Genomic DNA, 17,573 nt, shown 5'->3' on the forward strand with positions numbered 1-17,573 from the left:
AGGTGCAATATGCTTTGTCTTTTGTTTCTTCTTCTTATGAGCCTCAGACAGACACGTGTCAGTGATGCAATGCAGGGACGGAGGGCCAGTCAGCAGACAGCACTCCACTACATCCGATATAACATCTTCGCAGACAATAATGTGGGGAAATCCCATGCGGCCCTCGGAAATAATAAACCTAGGTCCCCCCCCACCGCCCGAATCTGATGTCTACGACTCCCTCTGGGACATGCCTGCTGCTTCTCTGATGGCATCCACCTGGGTACCCATCAGTGGAAGATCTGTGGATTCCGACTTGGACTCCAGGCCTTTACCAGTCTCGAGAAGTGCGGACAGAATACAGGATGCAGTGCTTGGATCAGGCCATGATTTTTTGGCTTTTTTATGGGTGGCTCTTCTGAGGTTCCCAATGTCAGGTCCATGTCTTTAGTATGACATTTCAAGAGCTGGTTCTCAAGATACAACTTTAATGTGGCAAGACAACTCCTGAGTGTCTTGGGGACACAGGCCTGACAGATTTAACAAGTGGTGCGGTTGCTGTTTTGGCCTAGACAGAATAGGCAGAGCTCATGCAAGTCTTTATGTGGAATCTGTCTTCCACATCAACATTTACCATTTCTACCCGACATGAATTCAAAACACAGTAGCAAAAAATAATTAAACACACCTATGTGGTACATATCTGAATTCGGACAGCACAAAGTCACTTCAGCAAGCAAGCGACAACTGGAGCTGGCAGTCACATAGGCAGCAGAAAAGTTCTGAAGTAGGTGAGTGCTGACGTCAGTTTTATACCAGACATCTGTTTATGGCTGGCATTCACTAAGACACATGGGACATCACACGTACCTTTGCAGTTGCAACCATCTTTTGTAAAATGGCCGGACATATGAGTGGACCAGAGGCAGACTCCATCATGTTATGGATGCACCAGCATATGAATAGAATGACATACGTGTGTGTGTATATGTAGATATGTATAACTGTGTGTGTATATATATATATATATATATATATATATATATATATATATATATATATATATATATATATACACATATGTATAACTGTGCGTGTGTGTGTATACATGCACAAGTGTATTTATGCACAGACAGGTAGCAGACTTGCCTTTGATGGAACTTCACAAGACTGTACTATTTTATTCTCACACCAGGTTTACTGGCCCCCCCCTTTTTTTTTGCAATATTAACAATGAATGCAGTACTGTGCAAGTTGGGGAGTGGGGATACCGCATCCCTGAGTGACCATCTTTTTAGGTGTAGCTCACGTGGATTACAAAAAATAAAATGCATGGCACTTATTGAAAAGAGTAGCCAAATTTCTACAGTGTCCTTAGTTACTTGTCAGTATGAATTCTACCTCACCTTGAGTCTCCCCTATAGACAGGCCACTGGCCTAGTGGGACTAACCCAGTCAAAAAAACAAAGAAAACACACACACACATATTAAAAACATACCTCGAAACAGAATACACACACCTGTTTTTTTACCAAATCTGGTAACACTTGTCTAGAGTAAAAAAAAAAAGATAAAATCTGTTGGTTCATCATGCTAGCAGATCTAGCCAATATAACCGTAAAAAAAAAAAAAAACGCACTGCCTTCCCATTACTAGAAAGTCAAAACTGTCCTTAAGTCAAACTACTTCATAAATGTTAGAGTTATCTCTTGCTAGTAAACTCAAAAATCACTAATAGTCACTACCCCATTCATTTTCAAAATGCAAGGTTTTACATTCTAAAAAGGCCATTCCTAGCCATTGTCACAACAAAAGCTGCTTTCTCTAAAATTGCTCTAGCAAGATGAAACTCACTACTAATAAGTAACAGAAATATTGCACCAGTTTCCTCATTTAAAGATCTCCTACTTTTTCATATCACAGAGGACTCTAGAAGCAAATGCTAGGATAATGGCTATATCACCTTGATCCATGTAACAACCTAAACCTCACATCTACAATTAAACTTCACTCTAAGTAATCCATGCACTTTTATCATAAAGATACTACTAAACATATTTACATGCCTTCCAGGTATCAAAATATAGTTTTGCTTGATTACAGAATTTATTAACCAACTTACTGTTAGCACCCTGTAACTATCAGTCTAAGAAGCAATACAGCAAAATGTGCACTTCTACAATATCACCAGTATACATCTGACAGAGGAAATAATTGTGTTTGACAATGCTGTTTCACATCTTATTTATTTACAAATGTAACTCTTAGCATTTTATTAATTTTACTAAAAAAATCAGTGACTACTACTGAAACTCTGTGATACTTAAAAATATTTTAATTTAATTTTTTTAATAGTAGCTATGCATGCATTCCCATCCTGCAGCTGTGTCTGGCCAGGTGATGACTGCAAAGGTTTTTCAGTTCACTTCACTAATCCAGTTATCAAATAAAGAGAACACTGCAAAATCTTTAATTGGTAATATGATTAACAAGAGTACTGTACTTAATTCCACAATGCACACATACAATTACAGAGTTCTGATGTCACTTTCTAGTTGTAGTTGATATTTTGATAACTCCATAGTGATGATCCAAGTTTAATATGCTACACAGCTGGTGAGAGACTTGAGTACTTCAGGAAGGATATGACAAACTAATAAAGTAGATTTTTCTTTTCTGCACTTAGGTTCACAGATTAGAACTAGGCTAACTGCCCTTGTGAGCCATTTTAAGCCTAGCCAATTATCCCTTGTGAGACTCAAACCCTGCACCTTGTGTTTATAAGGCAAACACCTTAACCATTAGGCCACCCTCCCAACCCTTTTTTTCTGCGGCTGCATGTTCACTAGGCTCCATTAAAGCAGGTGCATTGCTGCACATGCACCTCTCCAAAACACCACAGTATGCAATTTTAAACTCTACAGTCATCGCCTGTTCCTAGTCTCTACAATAAAGTGCTAACGAAAGGAGTCTGCCCACCCTAAAAAAAGACAGCTGTTCAAGAGATGCTCTACCTTCCTTCTCTGGCAAACCGTACTGGGCACTTAATCTTGTTACAAATATGGGGCACTGGCTGTTATAGAATAGATATAAGCTGCTGTTAGAACTGCTAAAGGGAAATAATGCAACTACTTTCCAGAGACACTTAAAATCATAAGTGAAAAGCTAAAACTGGAAGTGAGACAGTGAGAGAGGGCACAGCCATCTGCCCCAGCAACTTTTTTAATGCATTTTTTTACCAAGTTTGAAAATACAGTGGGAAAGAGATCTTATAAAAACAGAAGGGAATGGCTGGGAATTTAACTGTACACAGTCTGATATTGGTTTCTAGCAGTTACTTGATTTTACAAAAATGGGAATTCCAACTGAGTGGAATGGTTGACTGCAGGTTCTGAAGGTAAGTAATAGCAAGTGCAAGCAGTATGTCTGTTCAATCCAGGGGAGGTTTAAGCAAGGGGTTTGATATTAAAACAGTTTTGCTTTTTATGTATAAACTTTATGCTATCAGATTAAGTTGCTTGAATATTTAGATGTTGTTGAATAAATGGACAGCCAACAAAGTGAATAATGAAGTGCACCATGCATGAGGATTGCATGAACATTGTAAGCTTTAGCGGCACAGCTGCATTAAAGCTTTGTGTTAGCAAACAAAAAAAGGGGGGTCAAAGGTTGTAACAGATGAGAGAGAACATTGACTTCAGCAAAACCAACCACTTCATCCTCAAACTCCCATTGTAACACATTCTGAAAAGGTCTTGACAGAGAGCACTTGCAAGCTCCTCCTCATCCTCTGTCAGTTGTTTTACACAAACATGGTACAGATACAGCCTGGGAACTCCAATACTAATATCTACTTATTAGGTTAGCATTTGATTCCATGCCAAATGCCAGGTTAATAAACAAGCAACAACTTGACCTATGCATACATAGGTGGATAGCAAACTGATTGAAGGCTAGAAACCATGCAGTGACTGTGACTTGAACAATCATGAAAGCAACTAGTGGTGTTCTTTATGGCTCTGTGCTGGAATTAGAAGTTATGTACTCACCATAACGTTCCATCTGAGTAGGTGTATTCATTTGTCTGCAACCTGTGGGTTATGGATCCGATATCGGATCCGAACCGGCATGGTTTTCCAGCTATGGATCCAAGCTCTCAGCTCCTCCCCTCACCCATAATGCCCTGCTCTACCCTCATGACCTCAGATCGAGTTTGCCAACAGCAACAACACCCTGAAAAGGGTAACAGATAATATGCAGGAAACTGAAAGGCCAGGGGGATAGGAGGGCGGGATGGTTGCAGACAAATGAATACACCTACTCAGATGGAACGTTATGGTGAGTACATAACTTCTAAATCTGAAGTAGGAGATTCATTTGTCTGCAACCTGTGGGACAGAGTCCCCAGCTACCTGAATCTTGGGCGGCCATCATGGAAAGATATTCCGGAGCACCGCGGAGCCAAATGATGCTCTACCCCCTAGATGCAAGATCCAACTTATAGTGGGAGATAAAAGTATGAGATGAAGCCCACGTGGCTGCTGCACAAATATCATCTAGAGGAATCCTAGCCTTGAAGGCTGCCGAGGTAGATACTGACCGGGTTGAATGGGCATGAACACCCTCCGGTGCGGGCCTTCCTGAAGCTTGATAAGCCAATAAGATGCACTGTGAAATCCAGCGAGACAGAGAAACTTTAGAAATTGGCTTGCCCAAATTAAATTTTGCAAAGGAAATAAACAACTGGTCGGATTGCCTATGACCAGCCGTCCTGTTTAGAGTTGCCTGTGGACATCTAATGAGTGAAGCTTATATTCACCTTTGTTTTCATATTTAGGGAAGAAAACAGGGAGGTTAATGGACTGATTAATGTTTGCTTCAGAAGCAACTTTAGGAAGAAAGGACGGGTTGGTCCTGAGGTAGACACGGTCCGGATGAAATACCAAGTAAGGAGGTTTAGCTGATAATGCTTGAAGCTCTGAAACTCTCTTGGCCGATGTAATGGCTACCAAAAAGGCTGTCTTGTAAGACAAGAATTTGAGATCCACCGTAGCCGCTGGTTCGAAAGGGGGGGCGGTCAAGGCCTGGAGAACCAAAGAGAGGTCCCAAGGAGGAACCGCTTGTTTTACAGGGGGCCTGAGAAGAAAAGTACCTTTAAGGAAAATTTTACACAACTTGGCTGACATAAGAGGATTAGAGTCATGGCCAATATGATAATGAGAAATTGCCGCCAGTTGTACTTTGACTGTGGAACTGCTGGCACCATCGTTAAAAAGGGTGGTTAGAAAGTCAAGCACTAAGGGGAGAGGAACCGTGAAGGGATTCAGGCCTTGCCGCTCCGCCCACAAAGAAAACCGTTTCCACTTGCTGCGGTAGACCTTCCTAGTGGACGGTTTAAGAGCTGCCACCAGAATTGCTTTAACAGGTGACGAAATACCGGGAGTCCTGATCAAGAGTGGAACTGGAGCAGCCAAGCGGTCAGCTTCAGGTTGTCCAGATTCAGAGGAGGTATGCAGGATGGATGGGATATCAGATCCGGAATGGGATCTAGAATCCAAGGAGGATTTACCGAGTGAGACCTTAGAAAGGGGAACCAGATCTGTCGAGGCCAAAACGGAGCAATGAGAATCATTCTGCAACCCACCCGAGAGGCTTTCTGAAGAACTTGGAGCATCAGAGGCAAAGGTGGATAAGCATACAGAAGACCGGGTGGCCAAGCATGCACCAGAGCGTCTCTTGGAGAACCTCCTGGAGGAGGTATCAGAGCGAAAAAACTGTCGCACTTGGTGTTTGCAGGAGAGGCAAAAAGATCGCATGAAGGAGTTCCCCACCGTGCGAATATGCGTTCCGCTACTTGAAAATTGAGAGACCACTCGTAAGGGGTCAGAATGGTGCGACTGAGCTTGTCCGCCAGGATGTTGGTCCGACCCGGAATGTGCGTTGCTATTAGAAAGCGGTTTGTGGAGATTGCCCATTCCCAAACTCTCATGGCTTCTCGACAAAGGGGGTAAGACCTTGTTCCCCCTTGCTTGTTGATGTACCAGACCACAGACATGTTGTCCGATTGAATCGCAATTGTTCCCAAGGGAAGAAAGTCCTGAAGTGCTAGCAACGCTAAGAGCACTGCTCTCATCTCTAGAATGTTGATATGCAGTAAGGTCTCTGAATCGTTCCACGTGCCTTGGACGGTCCGGCCCGCAAAATGCCCCCCCCCACCCGAGGCGGGAGGCGTCCGTGGTCACCGTGGCGAGAGGGGGAGAAGCACAAAATGGGCGGCCCCCGTGGAGATCTGGAGAGTGAAGCCACCACAGGAGGGACCGCTTGCAAGCCTTGCTGATCGCAATGGGATGATGCATAGGGAGAGCAAGGTATGACCACTGTACTAAGAGAGTCCATTGTAGGATGCGCATATTGAGCCTGGCAAGAGGGAGAAGTGCTATAGCAGACGCCATAGACCCTAGAGCCCTCAGGACCAACTCTGCCGGAACAGAATTTGAGTGGAGAATGGCCCGCACCTGGAGCTGCAGATTTTGAACTCTGTCCGCAGTGAGGAAGGCTCATAAACTCCTTGTGTCTAGCCTGGCCCCTATAAAATCTAAGAGCTGTGTGGGCGCCAGGTTGGATTTCTTTGTATTAATTGTAATGCCCAGAAAGGGAGCAAGATGGAGAAAGGAGTCTCGCGCCAATAATAGTAGATGCCTTGTTGGGGCGGTAAGAAGCCAGTCGTCCAGGTAGGGAAAGACCTGCACCCCCTGAAGCCTCAGGTGGGCCGCTACCACTGCTAATACTTTGGTGAACACCCTGGGGGCTGTGGTGAGACCAAAGGGAAGGACCCGGAACTGGTAGTGACTGGCTCCCAGCCGGAAGCGGAGGAACCTCCTGGCGCGCCTGTCCATCAGGATGTGGTAGTACGCATCTTTGAGGTCTATCGAGCACATCCAGTGATTTTCTCCCAGAAGGGGGAGAATAGATTGCAGAGTGACCATTTGGAATTTTTCTTTGGGGACTGCCAGATTCAAGAGAGAAAGGTCTAGAATTGGTCTTAGTTCCCCAGTCTTCTTTGGCACTAAAAAGAACCTGGAGTAGAACCCTGATCCGATCTGGTCTGGGGGGACGGGCTGGATGGCTCTTTTCTTTAGCAGATGGCCAATTTCTGCCAAAGCGGCCTCCCGTTGACCGGGTGGAACGTCTGGGAGGGACTTCAACTTTGGAAAGTGAAGAAAAGGGATGCGATATCCTCTGGATATGATTTGGAGAACCCAGCGGTCTGATGTTATGGACTCCCATGCCGCTAGGTGCCCCGGAACGTCCCCCGACTGCCTCCAGACTGGAGCAGCTGGGCAACCCCTCAGGGTTGCTGCGCGGGCCGTTCAGAGAAAGGTTCCCTGGACCCGAAGTTTCTGGGAGCCCCTCTGCCTCTAGGGCGGCGTCCTCCCTGTCCTCCTCTGCCACGGAAGGACTGGTTGTCCGGAGCAGGCTGGGACTGCTGCGACTTCCGGAACCACATCTTCTTCTGACCCTTTTGGTTCCTAGAGTAGGGCCTCTGGGGTGCAGAGAAGCGGATTCCGACGGCAGACAGCGCCTTCCGTCCTTCTCGCTCTGGGTCAACGTTACGAACGGTTTTGCCAAAGAGAGCAGAACCATCAAAGGCGCTCGCAAATGACGCTTTGAAGGGCTCAGAAACATCGCAGTGACGGAGCCAGGACTGACGCCTAGTGACTAGGCCTGCCCCTGCGGCTCTAGCGGCGCCTTCCGTAGCGTGGGAGAGTAGCCGCATAGAGGTATTAGTAACTGACCTAAGAGTGGCCATGCGGGTGGAGTGCAGCACCCTGTCCTCCTCCGACATGGACTCTGGGGGAGATGCAGCGTATTCTTTAATGAGATCTCGCTGCATCCTAATGACGTGTGCCAGGTAGTTCAGCGCCTTACCGAGAAGGTCGCTGAACTAAACATCCGCTTCCCCAAGCGGTCCATCATCCGAGACTCCTTGCTCGGGGATGGACTGAGGTACTCTCCTGAGCAAGTTCCCTCTTGGTGGCCACCGTCAACATGGCATCTACCGGAGGCCCCTTACTCCAATGGGCATGGTCGGACGGTGGGCTGAGGATCCTATCGGGCCTCTTAGGAATTGGCTCCACGGTGTCCGGTTCCTTCCATGCCCTGGTGGTAATGAGGTCCACCAGGGGGTCGGCAGGAGGGGACACCCAAGAGGTAGACGGGCCCGCTTCAAATGCCTCCAAGAACACGGACTCGTCCGAGGAAGACTTGGGGCAGACCACCCTTATACGGAGCATTTCCATGATGTCTCCAAATGAGACATCCTCGGGGGGTGACCGTGGGGAGCCTTCCCCTTCCTCCAAGTCCGTGTCTTCCGTGAGAGACTCGGGAGTCAATGTGCCTCCTTTTGCACGTATGCTTGCGAGGGACATCCTCTGGGGGGCTGTCAGAGGACTCCTCGCAAGCAGCAACTTGTTCCATTGGAGCAACTTGGGGCACAGAAGCGGGCTGTCCCAAGGGCCGGATGGTGGAAGCCTGGCCCAGTGCAGAGGGAGCGCGGGACGGAGCCGAAACAAGTGACGGGGTCCGAGACCCTCAACAGGGCCCTCTCCACTACATCAAATGCCGAAGGGGAGCCGACCTCGACCAAAGGATCCGACAATCGGCTCCCTCGATCCGAAGAGTGGATCGAGCCGGCGCCGGCGCTGGATCCAAAGGGACAGTGCGCACCGACACAGACGGCGCCGAAGGAGCACTGATCCCCCCGGATCCGAGGCTCGGATCCAGGCTCCGAGAGGTCGGATCCGACGCACTCGAGGGCAGGGTCAGATCCGAAGTACAAAGTACTATCGGCGCCGACCCACCCCGCCCGCTGCTCGGCTCCAGCTGCTCCGAACCCGGATAGCGGGTCGGAGAAGGATCAATCGGTTTGAAAAAGTGTGTTGAGCTCCCCCCCAGAGGGGGGGGGGAGGCAAGAGCACTCCCATCTGCATCTGGGCCTGGATGAACCTTCTCATCATCCGGTCCAGATCAGCATCCGAAAGGCTATACGTGGATCTCGACGAGGCTACCGAGGTAGGCCTGGAGTGTCTCCTCGATAGCCTCGACGGAGATCGGGTCTCCTCCTCCTCAGGTCCCGGTGAAAAACACACTGGAGACCGGAGCCGAGAAGGAGGCGACCGAGCCGACAATGGAGCCGACAACGGAGCCGGGGGAGAAGCCCGCTTGGCTGGCGGGGCCGAAACAGAGGTCTCGGCCCGCCGCTTATGGTGCTTCTCCCTCTGGTCCCTTTTCTTAGCATCCCTCTCCTCCGAACCAGAAACAGGAGGTTGAGTCCCAGGAGGAGGAGGGGGTGCCGCAGAGGGAATAACCGTAGGCACGGTTACTCCCGAAGGAGCGGAGGTCGGAGCCGAGTCCGACGGTAAAAGGCCCGCCAAAACAAGCTTGGACCTCCGCTCCTTCAAGGCCCTGGAGTTGAACCCTGCACAAATAGAACATCCAGATGTGAGGTGTTCAACCCCCAGGCATCTAACACACCGAGTGTGGCCATCAGCTGGGGAAAGCTTATGGCCACACTCGGAGCATTTAGAAAATATAGATTTGGGTTGGTCTGCCATCCCAATCTAACAAAGTAGTTACCAAACTAAAAGTAACTAAACAACCAATATACACACACAGGCCCAACACACACACACTACGCCAACAGCGAGGGGAGGGATATAACTTTTGGATTAACTCTAAAAAGTAAAAATATCAAAGGGAGAACCTACACTTTCACACAAAAAATCAATAAAAACTTCAAAATTCTGAAATTTAACAATAAAACTAGCACTTAGCTTGAGAAACAAATCCAGTCACCATGCGCGGCAAACGAGATCTGAGGTCATGAGGGTAGAGCAGGGCATTATGGGTGAGGGGAGGAGCTGAGAGCTTGGATCCATAGCTGGAAAACCATGCCGGTTCGGATCCGATATCGGATCCATAACCCACAGGTTGCAGACAAATGAATCTCCTACTTCAGATCCTCTATTATTCATCATATATTTTGAAGATTTCCAAATTACAAATGGGGATTTCTGGCTACCCAAGTTTCTGGATTGATGCAAAGATGGTGTCATTCTCTAGTCCCACTCTGATGTGCAGAATTTTCAAATGAAACTCACACGTCAACAGCTGGTGCTCAAAAAACACATTAAAACTAAATTTTAAAAATTGCAATATCACATTAGGTAAACAATTACTTTATCCATCTCCACGCTTCAAACTTGAAGTGTGGAAAGACCTTGGAACATGGGTACATAATTCTCTTGCCTTCTGATCATCATGTTGCAACAGTGGTTAGGAAATCATTTTACCTGGCACAGCTGATTGCATATGGTATCTCATCTAGATCCAACAAAGGTCTTACCCCTCAACATTCTACAGTGATCAGACCTATTATTTAATATAATGCCCCTACTGGGATGTACCCTACTGGGCATATCAAGAAACTGGAAAGACCTTAAAGTTTCCTAATTAAAAAGATCATATGCTTAAAAGACAAGAGCTACCAGGAGAGGCTGGAGGCACTTCTCCTTTATTCAGTGTCCTACAGACTCCTTACGGGCAATCTACACCTAGTTGTGTAGACCATTAGGGAACCTGCAGTCCAAGGCTTCTTATGTCTTCACAAATCAAATAGTCCTAACACTAGAACTAGGATCTAAACTTGTTTCAGCAAATAAAAAAAAAAAAACATGGTGGAGAAAAAGATTTGTCACACACTTACTCCTTCTCTGGAACAAACTTCCACTACAAATTAAGCAATGCAACACTTTCTTCCTTCCAAAAGGAGTCAGACAGCTGGTTTTGTATCCACACATATACAGCCCTGGTATGACTGGCTTGTTGCTCCTTGAAAGAGAGGCAAGGTCTAAAGATAGGTGCTAGCAAAGTATAAATGGCCACTAGACCCAGCTGTCTTATATATTCTGATTCCATGATACTGCAGGGACTGAATTAGTTGCAACTTCATCTCCACTCAACAGAAGTAAGCTACACAGGACAAAATTTATTCCAGCTAAAAGCAAATGTTCACTTAAGAGTTTACTCTCTCCTTCTAGATGCACAGAAGCCTTACTTAATCAAACCTTCCTTTATGAAACAGAGTTCTAGGGAAGGCTGCAAAATAATTCATGAGTTACCTCTTTCAGTTCTCCATCTTTTTATATCAAGACATTTTCCCAAATGTTCCATCTAAATGTAGCATCTACAAGAAACAGGTTGATTCTTACCTTCTCAGCTCTGAGCTTCTGAGAGGTCTCATTATCCAATGCTTGAGACAGCAGCACCTAAAAATGTATAAAAAAATTACTGCATGAGACAGCAGCAGCAGAGAAAAAATAACTTGCATCAACATTTTAATAAAATTTGACACAACCAAAATAAACAAGGCCAGAAAAAATGGAAGCTCTCATAAAAAACTTGTGTTCACCTAAAATAACACACAATATGACACAGATTATTGATTTGCACCTTCACTCCTGAATAAAATCACAATCAAACCTGGGTACCGTAAATCTAAATTTGTCCTAGGAAGGAGATAAACCCAACTATGGTAAATAACTTTAAGGAAAACAGAATCTAGAAAGTGAGGAATGAACCCATTAAAAACAGGCATGCATATCAGTTTAAGTATAAGTATGGAATGGGAAAAAAACAACAAATAAATATACTTTCGGAATTTGCATTTGTTTGCAAAAGGAGAAATTTTATTAATATGCATTCAAACAACATACAGAAAAATGCAGTTTGGCACTTGCGTATTATCACAACCACGTTCTGAATGACCAACAAATTCATAACTAGAGCGAAATGGTAAATGAGTCACTGCAGTTTTACCTGCCAGCAGAACTGTTTTATTAAAGGAGGTTTAAAATCCCGGGTGGTAATAAGAATCGGTGGTGAACTGCATTTTCTAAGGATGAATTGAAAACCAACCAAGGAAATTAAGTTGTAATTTAAATGTATAATTGTGTGCGGTCGATTTACTTTAGCGCTAAGAATCCAAAGTCTGACATGAATTCAGAATTCTCCTTAGTGCTTCTATATGGTCTGGTTTACATTAAGTATGTTATTGTCACTTCAGGGAACAAATTAGCTAATTTTTTGTCCATTTGAACTGAGCATAGGCTGCGAGAATGCGCTTCTATAAGTCAGAGGTTAGCAGATCAATTGTTGTAAGGTTCTACCAAGTCATTATTTTCTGCAACTGTTTAGGTTCTGTTCTTTTTCCTTTCCTGCTGGAGTATGTTCTTGGGGTAGTTAAGTTATGAATTTACGTTTACATAATTCGCTGTTGCCTTGGCCCCTTCATTATATTAACATTGGATTGGAGCCTCGTGACTCCCATCTCATATCAGGTCATAGTGCACCATTGGGAAAATCCGTTGGATTATGCGGCATGGAAGTGCAAGTACGGCCGGCCTACTGCTTGTTACAAACAGAAAAGCAATGGCAAGGCTAGGAAATGTGTGCAACCTTACAAGAATGCAGGGTGCACTTAAACAAAATGCCAGTAGAAACTTTCCTCACAGACTATTAAATGTTTTAACGACATAATACAGCCAGTAAATGTCCACGGCATAAGCACAACTGCAGAGTGAGTCGTTCAGAATGTGGTTGCGATAATACGCAAGAACCTACAATTCAAGTTATGTAATTATGTACACATTTGTTTGGGTGTTAAAACTGAGAGAATCTTATCTCTCAGAACTGCTTCTGAAACATACTATTGAATTAACTGATGATTTCTAAAACTGCATTCCTCCGCATTAAAATAAAGTTATTCCAGAGAACAATCCTGTAAAGATCATCATTCAACACAATTCATTACTCTTGACTGACAGAAAAGTGATTAAATTACTGGTTTGCTAGAACTTTTCCCTTTTCTAGTGAACACTGCATACGAAAAAAAAATGTGTGGCAGTCTCAAAATTATGCAGCTAAAGCAAAGACAGTTAAGAGGAATGAGTGGTGGAGTTGCAATGCCCTGCATTCTGTGATTTGTTTTTTTCATTCACTTGCTCACAGTGAGACTTCCGAGGTATGTTCACTGTATGTATATATATATATATATATATATATATATATATATATATATATATATACATATACATATACATACACATATATTTTATGTGTGTATACAGTGGATATAAAAAGTTTACACACCCCTGTTAAAATGCCAGGTTTTTGTGATATAAAAAATGAGACCATAATAAATCATTTCAAAACTTTTCCCACCTTTAATGTGACCTACAACCTGTACAATTCAACTGAAAACAAACAAATCTGTTAGGGAAAAAAATATAAAAAATAAAAAACGTACAATAAGCTGGTTGCATAAGTGTGGACACCCTTAAACTAATACTTTGTTGAAGCACCTTTTGATTTAATTACATTCAGTTTTCTTGGGTACACACCTGCCATCAATTAAAAAGACTCTGATTAACCCAAAATAAAGTTCAGCTGTCCTAGTAGGACTTTCCTGACATTTACTCAGTTGTCTGCTACAGAAAAAGCCATGGTTCGCAGACAGCTTACAAAGCATCAAAGGGATCTTATTGTTGAAAGGTAGCAGTCAGGAGAAGGGTACAAACAAATTTCCACAGCACTGGATATACCATGGAACACTGTGAAGAGAGTCATCAAAAAGTGGAAAAAAAATGGGACAACAGTAATGTTGCAAAGAACTGGATGTCCCTCCAAAATTGATGAAAAGAGAAGACGAAAACTGGTCATGGAGGCTGCCAAGAGACCTACAACAACACTGAAGGAGCTGCTGGAATTTCGGACAAGTACTGGTTGTGTACTACATGCGACAACAATCTCCTGTATTCTCCATATGTCTGGGTTATGGGGTAGGGTTGCAAGATGGAAGCTTTTTCTTGCATAGAAAAACATCCAGGCCCGGTTAAATTTGCAAAACAATACATCAAAGTCTCGCAAAAGCATGTGGGAATATGTGTTATGGTCTGATGAGACCAAGACTTTCTGACCACAATTCCAAAAGGTACATTTTGCGCAAAAACAACAGTTCACATCACCAAAAGAACACCATCCCCACAGTGAAACATGGTGGTGGCAGTATCAATGCTTTGGTGTTGCTTTTCTTCAGCTGGAACTGGGCTTTAGTCAAGGTGGTGGGAATTATGAACAGTTCCAAATACCAGTCACTTCTGGCCCAAAACCTTTAGGCATCTGCTAGAAAACTGAAGATAAAGAGGAATTTCACCTTTAAACACGACAATGACCCCAAGCCTACATCCAAACCAACAAAAGAATGTCTTCACCAGAGGAAAATTAAAGTTTTGGAATGGCCTAGCCAGACCCCAGACCCAAGTCCAATAGAAAATCTGTGGGGTGCCCTGAAGAGGGCTGTGCACAAGAGATGCCCTAGCAATCTGACAGATTTGGAGTGCTTTTGCAAGGAAGAGTGGGCAAATATTGCCAAGTCAAGATGTGCCATGCTGATGGACTCCTACTCAAGAAGGCCGAATGCTGTAATTAAATCAAAAGGTGCTTCAACAGAGTATTAGTTTAAGGGTGTGCACACTTATGCAACCAGCTTATTGTACGTTTTTTATTTTTTATATTTTTTCCCCTAATAGATTTGTTTTTCACTTGAATTGTACAGGTTATAGGTTACATTAAAGGTGGGAAAAGTTTTGAAATGATTTATTGTGGTCTCATTTTTTTATATCACAAAAACCTGGTATTTTAACAAAGGTGTGTAAACTTCTTATATCCACTGTGTGTATATATGGTTCAAGGCAGCAGAAAGCACCCCTGCACTACCAGGCTATAACTCATTCCACACCTTTCGGCCCAAGAACTTGGACCGAAGCTCCAAAGGCGATGGTGTTTCCATATTCATAAAGGATGTGCACACCTCCAGACTGGTAGCCCAACATAACGCATCAGAGATATTTCAGGTGCAGCTAACATTGGGTAAGACAGCAATTCAGGTCATAGTCTGCTATAGGTCCCCAACCATGTCCCAAGACTCGCACTCCACGTTCCTAAGCACCCTGGAGAATATTAGGATCCAACCTAACACTTTCATACTGGGCGACTTCAACTACCCCTCAATTAACTGGGAAAACTACTCATGTACCAATACACTTGCCCAACGTTTCCTGGAATTCATTAATTCCAATGCCCTGGACCAGCTCGTTCTTGCCCCCACTAGAGGTAGCAACATCCTTGGCATGGTCATTACTAACATGGGTGACCGCTGCTCTACACCAATAGTCAACTCCTCCCTGGTTAGATCTGACGACAAACTAATCACTTTGGAAATCCACATCCCTACCCCCCAACAAAGGTAATCACCACAAAAAAATTCTCCAAAGCTAACTTTGGGCTCCTAAAAACAGAGGTGGCCAACTTCACGGCACCCATGCAAATGGAGAATATTTGCTTGACCGCCAAATCATACACCAATGCACTGTACAAACACGTACACAAATGCATGGATCTCGCCATACCCAATAGAACCAAGACGCTCTCCTCTAAAAACAGGAAGCCAATCTGGTGGTCCCCTGTCATAAACAAACTCTACAACAGGAGGAAACTAATGCAGAATAAGGTGAAGTCCCAAGACTGGAAAAACTCCCTTATCAGCCTCAACAAAAAGCTGAGATCCCTCATCAAATCATCTAAAGCTAGCTATGAAAACAGAATTGCAGCACATAGTAAAGACAACCACAAGGCCTTCTATAGTTATGTAAAGAATCTCTATGGCAATTCCCAGATTTGCTCCGAGCTACTACACAATGGTACCTCCTATACTGAGCCAACAGATACTGCCAATACACTGGCCGACAGATTCACTGCCAACTTTACCCCTCTCTCCCCTCCCAAAGGGCCTATCACGTTAACAGTAGATTGCCAGACACCCAGTATTACTGCTGCACAGGTTAAAACAGCACTGTCCAAGGCCAAGAATACAGCTTCTATGGGACCTGACAATATCCCTGGCTGTGTGCTACATGAACTACAGAGTGAATTAGCACCTCACCTGTGTGCCATGTTCAATCACAGCCTCACCTCAGGCTTTGTCCCTACTGAATGGTGCACTGCTACAGTCACCCCCTCCACAAAGGAGGAGCGACTACAGACCCTGGGAACTATCGCCCCATTAGCCTAACGAGTCTGATATGCAAAGCTATGGAACACATCATCATGGACCTAATAAACAAGGACATATGGAATCACCAAACTCTGGATCCCACACAGTTTGGTTTTGTGAAGGGTATATCATGCCTGCTCAACTTGGTCGACTTCTTTGAGTCAGTCACCAGAGCTGTGGATGAAGGCAAGGTGGTTCACACAGCGTATCTTGATCTGGTGAAGGCCTCTGATACCATTCCCCACTCAGGAATCATAGAAAACCTCCAAAAGCTAGGCATCAACCCCTATATCACTAGGTGGGTTACAAGCTGGCTCACAGACAGAACCCACAGAGCGAAAGTAGCTGAGTCCAAGTCAGACTGCTGACCAATCACAAGTGGAGTCCCACAGGGTTCAGTCCTGGGTCTTCTCCTGTTTGCAATCTACTTCTATGAAGTCCAGGCCAACACGAAGGGAATCTGGCTGACAAAGTTCGTAGACGAATGCAAATTGGGAGCTATTATTAACTTCCCAATTAATGTTGACATCCTAAGGCCTCACTGAGACCAACAACTGGTGTCAGAACCACGGCATTAAGCTCAATGCCAAAAAATGTGTAATTTCCTTTGGGAAAAACACAGTTCCCATGAATTACAACATCAATTGTAGTCCACTGAACACAGAAGGCATTATAAGAGCTCTGGGAACACAGGTTGACAGCAGCCTCTCTTTCGAACACCACATTGCCACTGTGGTGAGAAAGTCGTTCTATGTGACACATCTCATTACTAAGGGTTTTACATCCAGAAAGAGGTCATTGTCTCCCTCTACTCTTCCCTCATTAGGCCAATCATGGAGTACAATGCCCCATTTGGCATGTACCTCACTAAACACTTGCAACAACTAGAGAGGCCAAAAAGTACCTCACAAAGAGAATCCTAGGCCTTAAACTTTTGTCCTATACAGACTCAGAAAACTAACTATTCTCTGTCTCATATCGCCTACTTAGAGGCGATCTCTGCTTGACTTACAAAGCCATGTTTGACCCAGATTTGTTAGAAATGCTACATCTAAAGAAATCCCAATCCATCCGCACCACACACTCCAGAGATCTCAACCTCATTACTACAAATAACCAAACATGCTGGAGGGAGAGGTTCATAACCCAGAGACTGCCCATAATATGGAATAGACTTCCCATACATGTCAAGCACAGCACCTCACTGGCCCTCTTCAAGAGAGATCTTGATGAGTGGATGGGAAATAGAAAATTGACCCCAGGGATCACTCCAGTGGCTTTACTCAACAGAGGCACTGGGAACTAAGGTTGGGTAGCATGATGCCAGGGTAATCCTATGGGCTAGGCTTGCAAAGGCTCCAGGGCCATTAGCCTAGTACACACCTATAAACAATGGTGGGTGGAATATGAGGCATTGGTGGCA

At 44.6% G+C, this 17,573-nt stretch overlaps 1 protein-coding gene across 1 annotated transcript in view; it reads right to left on the reverse strand.

The window, feature by feature from the left end:
- MAD1L1 (mitotic arrest deficient 1 like 1) overlaps positions 1-17,573 on the reverse strand; it is a 4,750,917-nt gene that overhangs the window by 2,669,304 nt on the left and 2,064,040 nt on the right. Inside the window, exon 13 of the mRNA XM_044089554.1 lies at positions 11,250-11,306. Within this exon, the coding sequence (XP_043945489.1) occupies positions 11,250-11,306 (57 nt within the window). The remainder of the gene's footprint in view (positions 1-11,249; positions 11,307-17,573) is intronic.

This window comes from Protopterus annectens, chromosome 12.part0 (assembly GCF_019279795.1).
Source record: "Protopterus annectens isolate FY-2018-M chromosome 12.part0, PAN1.0, whole genome shotgun sequence".
NCBI classification, from domain to species: Eukaryota; Metazoa; Chordata; order Ceratodontiformes; family Protopteridae; genus Protopterus; species Protopterus annectens.